The sequence below is a fragment of the Dipodomys spectabilis genome, unplaced genomic scaffold (genome assembly GCF_019054845.1).
Source record: "Dipodomys spectabilis isolate Male_0828 unplaced genomic scaffold, ASM1905484v1 ptg000365l, whole genome shotgun sequence".
Lineage (NCBI taxonomy): Eukaryota > Metazoa > Chordata > Mammalia > Rodentia > Heteromyidae > Dipodomys > Dipodomys spectabilis.
The window spans coordinates 2,206,815-2,219,980 of NW_024871042.1; the positions used below are offsets into that span (position 1 = coordinate 2,206,815).

At 36.5% G+C, this 13,166-nt stretch overlaps 1 protein-coding gene across 1 annotated transcript in view; it reads left to right on the top strand.

The window, feature by feature from the left end:
* Macrod2 (mono-ADP ribosylhydrolase 2) overlaps positions 1-6,675 on the top strand; it is a 1,713,649-nt gene extending 1,706,974 nt beyond the window's left edge. Inside the window, exons 15-17 of the mRNA XM_042666421.1 lie at positions 6,014-6,088; positions 6,338-6,430; positions 6,578-6,675. Of these exons, the coding sequence (XP_042522355.1) occupies positions 6,014-6,088; positions 6,338-6,430; positions 6,578-6,675 (266 nt within the window). The remainder of the gene's footprint in view (positions 1-6,013; positions 6,089-6,337; positions 6,431-6,577) is intronic.
* Positions 6,676-13,166: the final 6,491 nt, after the last annotated feature.

A 13,166-nucleotide genomic window follows, 5' to 3' on the forward strand; every position in this document is an offset into this window, starting at 1 on the left:
GACTGTGGGGGGAATTCAAGTAGATTGAATGAAGAGAAGCAAACACAAAGCTTGTCCCATGGGGCTGAGGAAACAAGAAGGAATGCGTAGTGGGTCTGGGGGGGGGGGGGGGGAAGCAGATTGGCTGGAGAGCCCCTGAGTCATTTTATTACCTACACAGAATGGGCACCAAGGTACACAAATCTCCCACCTTCGGTTTTATTTATTTAGAGCCAGTACTAGAGCTTGAACTCAGGTCCATGGCACTATCCTTCAGCGCTTTTTCTCAAGGCTGGCACTCTAATCTTTGACTTACAACTCCACTTCCTATTTGTTGTGGTTAATTGGAGAGAAGAATCTTGTGGCTTTTCATGCCAGAATAGCTTTGAACCTGAATCCTTAGATCTCAGCCTTCTAAAGCAGCTACAGGTGTGAGCCACCTTTAGCGCTACAAATCCTGGATTCCCTTGAGAAGAAGCAAACAAAACCACTTCATTCCTAGGCACGTCATTTCTTCCCTTAGTTTTTATTGATTTCATTCTAGAAAAAAAAATGGGAAAGAAGAACATATGTGTGTTTCTACTTCAAAAAATAATTGCTAGAACATATATAACACAGAGTATAAACAGATCTGGGATAGAGAGAAGTGATGAGGGTGGGGGAAATATTACCCCCAAAAAAGCTTGAAAATGGCCTTTCATGGTCAAAGTGAAGTGTCAGGCCTCAGTGTTACCGAATCCCTGGTGTGCATCAACAGCCCCAGGTTACAACCTAAGGTGGTAACCTTAGCAGCAGTGCCAGGGCCCTGTCGATTTGTTTAGTCTTCTAGTACTGAATAGATTCTTCTGAGAAACTACCAAATGTGGAGCACATTGGGAGACAGGAAATGAAAATGAAGTGCTTCTACTGCTTGTAAACCCACTCTTCCCCATCATTGTACAAACAAATTAAGAGCACAGGTGAGGAATTATATTTCCAGCAATACCTGGCATTATATTTGTGTGTGTGTGATGGTTTCACCTGTGAAACCATCACACACACACACACACACACACACACACACACACACACACACACACACACACACACACACACACACACACACACACATGGGTAGGGGAAAGGGGGGAGGAGAGGCTTTTCCCCTTACAGGGTGAAGGTTCCTGCTTAATGCGATTCACCCAATAGGCTGGAGATGTCACTGGCATAGAAGTCTAGGAGAATATCTATGGTCATTCCCCTTTTGGCCCCATAAATGATTAAACTGGGACTCAGAGAAGCTGTGATTTGCATAAAACATCTACTTATTTGGCTCCCATACCAGAAATCTTTGCAGTAATATCATAAAAGCAGTGTCTAGTAGCTAGCATAGGACATTTACTTTGCTATTAAAGGATGAGGGAAAGTAAGTTAATTCTAGTAACTATGATGAGGAATGTTATAGGGCCAGTTACAAAGACACTTTTGGGTGGCTCCTCTTTAGTAGGTGCTAGAAAGGAAAATATAAAGAAAATGGAAAGTCTATCTGCAAATATTCATAGTTTAGTAAGAAAGAAAAACAAACACTAGGATAGGAAAGTGTTTTAAGGAAACCAGTAAGTGGATGAATGAGCCAGGAATTCAATAAACAAAAACATAAATGTGATTCATCTTGTCCAGTGTTTCAGAGATCGCCTGTACACACAGAGGACACACTGAGATCTTTGCTTTATAGGTTTACCCATTGTAACAAGGAGATGTACAAGACACTATATTGAAGATGAACTTTACAACTTGGCGGGGGGGGGGGGGGGAGAGGGGGAAGAAGGGGGAAGAGGAAAGGAAAGGGATAGTAGGAAATAAATAAAGGAGGAGGTAACAATGCTCAATAGGAAATGTACTCATCATCTAACCCATATAACTGTAACCCCTCTGTACACTATTTTTAACAATTAAAAAAAATTTTTAAAAGATCAGAAGAATTTTACTATGTAAGAAAGAACAACAACAAATCCACAGAACCCAAATGAATGCTTTAGCCATTGGAAAAGCATATTAAATAGGCAAAAAATCAAGAAGTATGTTTAGAAAATTGTAAGTATGTTAGAGTATAAAGACCATAGGATACATTAATTTTGGCCCAAAGAGAAAGAACAGAGACATTGAAGAATAGTTATTACTAGTTCCATTTCTCAGATGTTTCTTAGAGTTCAAGTACAACAGGAACTGAGAGAAAGTAAAAGGCTTAGGGTATACGTGTGCATGTGTTGCATAAACATACATATGTAACTCCTTTTACTCAGAAATTTTTCTTCTATGATATCATTGAGAGCAATTTATTAGATTTTTAAAAATTGTTCCATCATAACTATTAACATAGCACATTCAAGTTATGAAATATTAAAAATGTTAGAAAATTCCAATTGCATTTAAAATCCCACTTACAATTCAAACCTATCATTGTTAACATTTGACATATAGACTTTCAGTTTTGGTTTCCATTAATATCCATTTATGAGAGGGCATGTCTGTGGAATTAAAACTACTAACTTATGTTCTCCTCTGACCAAAATCTTAAATCTCAAAATGCATTTTTTTGTCCTGTGTATCTATCACTGTTTCATGTTTTCTTTTCTCAGTACCTTTGCCTTCTTAGTGTATTTTCATCAAGAGTTTGATGTGTTAGGGTCTACTTTATCTACTGACAATGTTTTCACGTTTATACAGGTTTTTTTTTTCTTATTGTCTCAATTTCCTCATCATCAAACCATCTTTTCATTTCCTTCCATTTCATTGCAAACACAAGGATTCTTTCTAAGCTGTTGGTTTTTCTGAACATATCCTTTACAAAAGTACTTTTCTCTTAGCATAATCGCCTCCTCTTATTTTAAATCCTGTCTTTGTTTGGATAGCTGGAAATAACTACTCAGGTAAAATGTTGCCAGGACAAAAACTGCAAACATGCCCTTTACTTTCAGTGTGATTCATAGCTGAGTCTTTCTTTCCACTCAGTCATTCTGGTGTCCATCTGGCATAATCTAGAGAAGACCTGGAATTTAAAACCTGTGGCATTATTTTTTTTAATCATAAAAGATGTCCAATGTCCTCTCCTTATTTCTTGGAGTTAATTTTATAAATTTGATTTTAGAATTTTGCATTTGTAGTTAATAAATATCATAGTGTTTCAACTACTTTATTGACTACACCAGCCTTGACTTTGTTATTCAATGTATCATTTCTTTCTCTTTGTTTTCTATCATCTAAACATTTGCTGCAAGTGTTATTTTTCTTCTGACTTCAAGATTCCATTTCAGGTTTTTCTAGAATGAACCTCTTTGCATTGCTCTGGCTTGGGTTTTTGCAATACCAGCCATCTTAAGGACAAGCTCTCCCTTGTGAAAAATCCACTCCCAGCCCCTGACACACAGCCATGTTTTATGGCAACCAGCCCCCTGACATAGCTATATTTTGTGGTATCCACCTCTGGCACAACCATATTTAGTGTCACCCATAATACTGTAGAAGGAATGGATGGCTGATGGTGCTGATTTTCTCTCTCAGTTGACACACAGGTGGTTAGGGTAGAAACTAATTGGCTATGGGAAAGATTCTGCATCCCTTAGTATTTTATACTAAACAATTTTATGACTAGTAGTAGCATGACATCATCTAAAGAACAAAAGGAGCAAATGGACTTCCCACACATTTCTGATGTGGGCATTAGAACACTATTCTCACTGTCTAGTAAAGTTAAATAATATTGTTTAGCAACTTCACTATGGTGTTCATAGCCAAATAATAAGAATATATATGCCCACAAAGTATACAAATAAAAGTATTATTAGTATTATGTTGTTTATAATAGGCTCAAATTGAAAACAATTCAGTTTTATATTATGTAGTACCTGAAGATAATAGATTGTGTTTTAAAACTAAGATACATAATAATGTTTTCCTTCTATGAATTTTAAAAGCAGAAACACTGTTGGGGAAAATCAAGAAGGCAGTTCTTGATTTGGATGGTGATCAAAAACATGTATATGAATACGGATGTGTATACATATAAAAAGTCATTATGTGGTATACTTACATCTGTATGTTTTCTTATATGAATTTGAAAATGCAAAATAAAGTTATCTCCAAGATGAACATAATGGTTCATTCTTATAATCTCAGCTACTTAGGAGGAAGAAATAAGAATTTGAGAAATAGAAGGCAAAAGTAGACTAGTTGTAGGCCATTTATCTAAAAGCATAAAACCCTATCCGATAAACAAACTAAAACATGAGAGTCAGGGATATGACCCAAGTGCTAGAGAACTTGTTTAATAAATTCAAGACACTGAACTCAAACCATAATGTCCCATCCAAACATGAAAAGTCCAGATGAAGCAAAACAGAAAAGTGACATTACGGTGCCACAGATCTCCTACTGAAGGGTAAAAGTAGAATGAGGATTGGAACACTAATTTGCAGCTAATTTGGTGATTAGAGATAGTGCAGTGTGTAGTAAAGTCTGGCATTGCTGTGGGGTCCACTTACCTCTGGTAGGCCTGTGCTGCTCAAGTTTTAGCATGCATACAAATCAAACAAGTGCTGATTCTGCATGTCTGGAAAGAGGTCTCATATTCTGCATTTTTTAAAGTTTCTCGGTAATTCCAGTGTTGCTTGTCCCCAGAAAGTTATCTGAGTAGCAGTGGGAAGAAGGTCTTGATCAATGTGTAGTTATAAAATACCTTTCTGCTAGCAAGAGATTAGAAGAGAAGAAACATCTAGGAAACAAATGATGCTGAGAAACTGGCAGTAGGGGGAAGGTTAGCAGGATTGGGGAATGGGGAAGGAAAATATAAACAGTTTTTAGACTCAGTAGTTGAGATTCTACCAAACTTTGGGAAATGATGAAAGAAAGCCATCAAGGACAGCTTACAGTTTCTGGCTTCACTGATCACATGGATAATATATTTGGTTTTAATTATTTCATCTAGTCCTTTTGATCAAAATGGAGCTTAGCAGGAATGGATGTCATACGAAGCTATTTCTTCCCATTTGATGAACTGGCAGAGAGTGAAGCAAGGTGAAGGAACATGGAGGTGATGTAAGAATAGCTGTATGATATAGGAAAATAAAGGACTCAGGGTAATGAAAGTCAGCACTGTTACAGTAACAAATACGCCCTAAAGTCTCAGTGCCTTTCAACAACAAGGGCTGTAGTACTATTACCTGTCTCTGCTTGACTTTGCCCCACAGGTTCATGCCAAGAAGATTGCTAAGGGAACATGCAATAGATCTTCAACTTCTCGGCTCAGATACACATATATCATGTCTGTCCCAGGGCCTTTGTGCATGTGTGTGTGTGTGTGTGTGTGTGTGTGTGTGTGTGTGTATGTGTGTGTGTGTGTGTGTGTATGCGCACGCGACAGGACTGGGGCTTGAACTTAGAGTCTCACACTATTATTTGAACTTTTCACTACTACTTGAGCCATAGCTCTACATCTAGCTTTTTGATAGTTCATTAGAGGAATGAGACTCATCGACTTTTCTGCCTTTGTTGACTTAGAATTGGGATCCTCAGAGCTTAGCCTCTTGAGTAGCTAGGATTACAGATGTCCTTCACCAGTGTCTGGAAGTCAGAGAAATTTTTTAAAGAGGCCTGGGGCCAAGGAGGTAGGAATATAATTGTTCCAGAGGAACCACTGAGGTTCACATGGTCACAGATAGGAAAATACAGCCTTCTCCAGGCAGTTAAACATAGTTAACCCATATAGCCCAGAAGTTATTTTAAAATTCGAAAACCTTCAGTTCATGTCTATGTCCAGAACATCATAAATTGATTACTAATTATAACAAAAAGAGTTTTTTTTAACACAAATCACTTGGCTATTTCCCATAAAATACTTGATATAAATGTGATTATTTGAAAAATTATATTATGACTTTCAACTTCACCTCAAATCTGTTCTGTATGATTTCTAAAGGTTTTGTTGTTTCAAACCACGGATAAAGCTGGGGTCACGCGTATTACATGTCTTTTATTTTTCAATCACTGATTTTAACAGGACAAGAGAGTGAATCAACAAAGAATGAAGTGAAACTTGAGACTGAGTCCCAGAGCTCATCTATGGAAACAGAAGGTACTGAAATCAGCACATACTGCTCTCAGATAATACGATAGACCTAGCTGTGTGCCGTGGTTATGCTAGATAAAGTGTGTGTGTGTGTGTGTGAGTGGCATGCATGTTTGTTAGGGGAGGGTAGCTGAAGGGTAGTGGTACTTGGAGAGATGAAAAGGAACTGCTACTCTCTGTGTTGTAGTCACTGTTTGCCCAATGATTCCACCTTACACTCCACCCTTGAGTATCCTTCTGCCTTGTTCTATTTAGAGATTGCCTCAAACCAGGAGGAGGCCATGATGGTGGAGCAACCAGAAGTGATCCCACTGACAGATGAAGAGGAAGAAAATGAAGATGGAACAGGTAGGACTGCTCTTAACCTAGTAGGAATGCAACAGTTCTTGAAATTCCTGCCTAGAACTCAAGACCCATAATTATCCTCACTTAATCAGAGCCTATACAGGGGGAAAATGAACATGTCTTTAACTCTGAACCTGCTTTTAAAACTAGGAAAAAATCAAGGAGTAGCCAAAGAAGGAATGAGTAACATTTTCTTTCCTTCCAGATACAGTGAAGCTGCGTTTGTAATTCATATACGGTCAATGTAAAATTTTTTGAATTATCATGTTGGGACCAAACTATAGTATTTAGACAGTCCATAAGAAATGAAAATTATACATTGGAGGGATGTAAGTTCTAGAATATCCAAAATAGCTTTAAACAAATAAATTAACCACTATGTATTGATTTCTTCTTGTATCCCTTTGTTTGGTATCGATTGAAGACTCAATTTGTGTGAAGTATGTCTAGAATATATGCCTCCTATCTTTGTCTGCTAATATTAGGATAGGATAATATTGAGTACTGTTAAAATATGTGACATCACAATGATTTCTGATGACATACAAGGAATGAACACTTGGTAAATATTAAAGCATCAGTTGGAGTAAAGAGAAATTTTCAGTAAAGAAAAATTTTATGAAAATCTTTCTTACAATGCTATTATCCAAGAAATTGAGCATTTATTGAAGAACTTGAACAGTCCAATTTTCAAATATAAAAGAACCTCTTTAAAATGCTCACGAAATAGTTTGCTATACTGTATAATAAATCTGATGGCTGTTCAATAAACAGTTATTTGCAGAACAGTTTCAGGGTGAGAACTTGTAGACCATGTTTATAGGACCTCGTTAACAATTTTGTTTCCAAATTGAAACACAGACATGATATTCATTGTAAAATCAGGTCAGTTGTGACTATAGCTTTTTAATTATGGATCCTTCTTGACAGGGACATTGACATTGTTTTATTATTGGACTAAGTTAGTGATTTTGATTTTTTTAAGTTTCCACTACATTTGTAGCTATTTCCATGCTTATGTTTCTACTAACTTTTTCCTCTATGCAAGTCCTAGTTCAGCCTCAGGAAACCATGTTCCTGGAAAGTCAAATTAATGTTATGCTTTGAGTATATTGTGTCTGGCAAAGACAGTAGAGAATTTTCAAATCCTAGCAAGAACTCTTATATACTTTTTTTTCTATTGCAGAAATTATTTGCTTTATATATTATACCTAAGGGAAAAAATGAATTAAGTCATAAAAACAACTGGTAAAATTTCATTTTGTTTTATTTATTTATTTATTTATTTGAGTACTGGAGCTTGAACACAAGGCCTCTCACTCAGATTCTTTGCTCAAGGCTGGCACTCTACCATTTGAGTCACAGCTCCACATCTGAATTTCTCCTAGTTACCTGAAGATAAGAGTCTCATGGACTTTTCTTTCTGGGCTATCTTTGAACTGTGATTCAGATCTCAGCTTCCTGATTAGGTTGGATGGCAGACCTAAGCCACCAGCAGCCAGCCATTTTCTTTTTAACTTGACTTATAGAGGAAATGCTCTCACTTAGCACCTTCTAGCCTAGCATGGAAGCTCATACTAATTGGTAAAGAGTTAAACATGCATTACCCCTCTTTCTTTGCACATATAGAAGGGCATGTGGGAAAAAGGAAAAGTCAGATTCTGATGCTTGCTTGTAGCAATTTTGAAGCTGTGTTCTTTACTTAAATCCGACTTTCCACTGCAAGAATGCACTATCAGTGGGCTTGAATTAGCCATGTTTTGCCTCCCTGTCTTTTATTAAAGAGCTTTACCTGGTTCTACCTTGAAGATTTCTAATTCTACCTTGAAGAATTTCTGGTTGTCTAAACTTTTAAAAAATTCAAATGTATCCTATCTATTATCTTATTTTTTGGAGTAATAATTGAGAGCTATTCTGTTATATAAAAGCAAACTCCTTGCCTCATTCCATTTTATGTTGCTAATAATACCACAGTGTAGGTAAAATTGTATTTTTTTTCTATGAAAAAATAGAAGTTCATTTGAACTCCTGTGTGTGAAGGTATAAAGTTGAGGACATACACCTGTCAATGATCTTCAGTTGGGCAGGGAGCCATGGTGGCACATGCATCACATGGCAAGAACCAGGAAACTTGTATACCCACCCACCCATGTGCCTGTGTGTGGTGTGATCTCTCTCTCCTTTTCCTTATAAAGCCACAGGGATTCAATCATAGAGACATGATGTCACCATCCTGATGACCTAATATCATCTTAATTACTTCTCAAAAACCCCATCTCTCAAACCATAATCAGACTTAAATTTCCACCCATTTAATACGTAACATCGTTGATTAAATTTCAACATATGAGGATTTTGGGAACATTCCAATCATATCCAAAACTCAGCAGTAGCCAGTAAAAAGGAGGAGATGAGGGCACATGGTATCCTCTGGTTTTTCTTCTCCAGTAGTGACAGAGGGGCAGCCCTGGACAAAGGATTTGACTTACCTGATTCAGGCTTTTCACCTATAAGACAGTGATCACAATAGTAGTTGCCATACACTGTTGTGAAATAACAAACAACCTCTGGAACATAGAAACTATCCTGTAAAGATTTAGTCTTTATCATAATCTGCATGATTTGATAAATGGATGGCAAAGCCAAGAGAATCTCTATTTGAGTTCTCTAAATCTATACATTGTCCTCTGTAACTATTTTTGGTTCCATAAAAATTGCACATTTTCTATATTATCCTTCTACAAATGGCCCTTAATATTTGACCGACAGAACTAATCTCATAGAAGCATTTCAAAATGGGTGTACACTGTATATTGTCACATATTTTATTCTAGAAAAATAGAACAATTTGGTGCGGGAGGTTGGGAGGATTGAGTGGGGGAGCAGGGGGGGGGAGGATGGATAGGGATGGGAAGGGGAAACAAAGGAGGAGGCAACAATGCTTGATAAGAAATGTACTCATTATCTTGCCCATGTAATTGTAACCCCTCTGTACAGTATTTTCACAATAAAAAAAAAAAACAAATTAAAAAATATAAAAAAAGAAAAATAGAACAATTGAAAATACATGAGGCATTTTATTTATAAACTCCTTTTTCTTTGTCAAGATCTCAACCTTCTGTTTGAGAAATAATATTAAAATCAGAGTTTCTTTTTCTAAAAGAAGGATGCCATCAAGCTGTTGGCATAGACATAGAGGAAAAGTAGTAAATAAAATCCAAGTAATAGAATTTATTTGGCTTTTGTTTGATTCACACAGTTATTAAAGAGTCTTGTTTAAAAGTATTTGGAGACTGTAGCTCCAGATTATGTATATTATGAAGTGTTTTCTTCATGGAAAAATATTATAAAGAATTATCTATAAACAATTGGGGCTGGGTGGCACACACTTGTAATCCAGTACACTAGAGCTAAGGCAAGAAGATTGTCATTTCCAGGCCAACCTAGGCTACATGATGAGACTCTGTCTCCAAAACACAAGGGCTGGAGTCTATCTAGGCCCACTCCCTGTGACAAAGTACATTTCTTTCTCCTTTTCTATTTTTCCTTGTTTTGTCCTATTTTACTACATAAACCTGTGCTTTAAAAAAAATTATGTATTTATCTCACTTACAGAGTATTTTCCTAGCGTGCACAAGGTCCTCAATTTAATCCTCAGCGTATCTTTAAACAAAGGTAGCAAGTGTTCTGTTACATTTCTAGAAATATTTTCTATAGCTCTAACATGATGCTAAAAATGGCAGAAAGTGGTCCCTTTAAAAAAGAACTGCAGCCCAAGAAAATTGCGTACCTTTCCTCTCATTTTTGCAGCATTTTATAAAATTAGAAAATGTAGATAATCTTCAGGACAGATCCTCCATGGCCCCCAGGTGTGTGAGCACAGATGTTGCAACATTTAGATTGGAAGTTAGCTGTACCCATGTATGGATTTTGAAAAGGAGGAAAAATATTCAGCAGAAGTTCATGCTGATAAAATTACACAATAGCACAATGGACATGTCCCCGAGAGACCTAAAATACAAAAATTTCAACAGGCATAAAGCAAGGCTCACATATGGCAGCTTTTCTCCCACAGCCACATTGCCTCTTCCTAAATGAGGCCAGTTTGGTGTTTTCCCAGCCAGATCTGTAGCACATATAAAATCCAAAGGAATCACATCATTTATACGAATAATCAAATAGGAGAGAATTATAGGCATCTCTAAAAGGCATCTCCTGTTAGTATGAGATCTACATATAGTCAACATTTAAATGTTTCCTCTAAGATTTTTATTCCCAATTGAATTTAGGAATATGTGCCATAAAATCACAACAGGATCAACATGTATCATGAGTGTATCACCACCAAACTCCCATGCATATGTTATTAGTATATGTTATATTTTTTTCTTTAAGAATTGCACAGAATGAATATACTTGGCTCTGTTTATTTGTTTATGTAATTAATCAGTACAATGTGGAACAGTGATATTTTTATCTGATTCCTTAACATTGAAGAAAAATCTTAAGAGACTTAAAGTATGGTCTAAGATTCCCTGGAAAAAATATGAACATATGCATAACAGGTAAAATGTTAAGAGCAAGTCAGTGACAAGAAAAAAATAATTATGTCTTTGTCTCATGTTTTGACAATTAACCAGTATAACTATGAAACCAAGTGTATAGATAGTACTATCTCTTCTCCCTGGCAGGGGGATTACTTTACCTTGTAATAACTCCCTTTCTAGGAAAGTAATGAGGGGCACAAACTCAATAATATAGTTATAAGGATCTCCAGTTTGGTAAACTTGTTTTACATGACCAATTCTGAAGTGTACACATTCTTAATGAAAGAATGACATGAGATCCAATGGTCACCAATGCATTGAAAACTGAAAGCTTAGGGTTTTTTTCAGGTTTATTACTTATTGTATGCTAAGGATAAAAATTCAGAAACCCTCTATACCAGGCAAAAAGGTAGAGTAGCCATAACTATATTAGTGTACCAATAATGGCTAGATAATTGTTCCTAAAGCTATTTTAAGGGAGCTGAAGTTATGTTTGCACACAAAATCTGCTCAGAATCAAGCTGGATTTCCATCTCCATCGCTCTTTTGGCTGTTAAGTTTCATTTCTCAGTGAATTTGTTGAGAGTGGGCTACTTTCTCTCCTGTGCCTACCAATCAGCTCCATGAAGGATTTATCTTTTCCACAAAGCACAACACCACAGCCCAGCCCTTAGTGTTTTCCATTATTGATGGGCTTTGTACATTGCTGACAAAGCCCCTTTGCCTCTTTTTGCAAAACAGCCTCTGTACTGGCAATGTAGCCACCTGTAAGATCAATAACATTTGGGCTTTCATATCCTACCTTGTGTTCTTTGCTATAGAGAGAATCATAGTCCTTGGTTACTTTTTTACACTCATGCAAAACATTATGTAAAATGGAATGATAAACTCTGTTAAGGACTGGACTTGATTTCCCTTCCCATCTTGCATCTTAATAGATTAATTTACCAGAACTTGCTGCTTTCAGGAAGTCTTTGTATGTTATCTTTTCAAATGAAGTCAACGTTAGTAATATGGTACTTTTGATATCAGCAACACATTTGTTTTAGTTTCCTAAGGAAGTTTCATTTTCAAGAGGTTTATTTTGTTGTTATTTGCTTCTGTTACTGGCATTCTTTTCTAATCACATTATTTTTGTGTGGGTATGTGTCAGTACTGAGGCTTGAACTCAGGGTCTTGTAACCTTGCTTTGATATTTATTTTGCTCAAGGCTGGTGCTCTATCATTTTTACTGGTTAATTGGAGATGAGTTTCAAGAGCTTCTATGCCCAAGTTGGCTTTGAACTTTAATCTTCAGATCTCAGCCTCCCTAGTAGCTAGGATTAGAGAGGTATGAGCCACCGATGTCTCACTCTGTTTTCCTTAATAGAAGTTTTTATAATCGTAAGCATGCTTCTTAGCACTGATAATGCTGTATCTTGCAAGTGTTCATATTGTCTGTCTCAACATTTTTTTATTTCTTCTTCGTTTTCTTCTGTGATATATTTGGTTGCTCAGGAACATGTTTAATTTCCAAGTTTTTGTAAATTTTCCAAGGTTTCTCCACTAATCTTTTCTTTAAATTTCATATCATTATGATGAGGAATGATACTTGGATGTGATTTTAGCCTTTTAGAACTTTGTTTCAGTCTTGTTTCATGATCCTGGAGAATTGTACTATGTGCACCTAGAAAGAATACATATGCTGTGGCTGTTGGCAGGAAAATCTGTTATATTTGCTACATCCATTTATTCAAAATATTGTACAAATATACTATTTCCTTATTCATATTCTTTCTGGGTGATTCTAGACATTGTTTACAATGAGTTGTTAACATTTCCTATATAACAATAGTATTGCTGTCTATTTCACCTTCTAGTTATGCTTGTATTTGCTATATATGTTTAGATGCTCTCATGTTTGGTTCATAGGCCCTTGTAATTGCTTTATCTGCTTGATGAATGGATCACCTTGTGATTTTTAATGATCTTTCTTTTGTCTTTCATGACCATTTTTCACTTAGTCTACTTTGTCTCCCAGCAGCCTCTCTCGCTCTTTTTTGGCAACCCAAGCAGCCAATGAAAGTCAATGTAGTGAATTTATCAGAGCCGAAGTGAACACCCAACGCTAAGGATGAGCACCCTGGGAGGTCCTGGCTGTCCCATGGAATATGGGCCTGAGACTTGCTGGCAGTTTCACATTCGGCCAGATG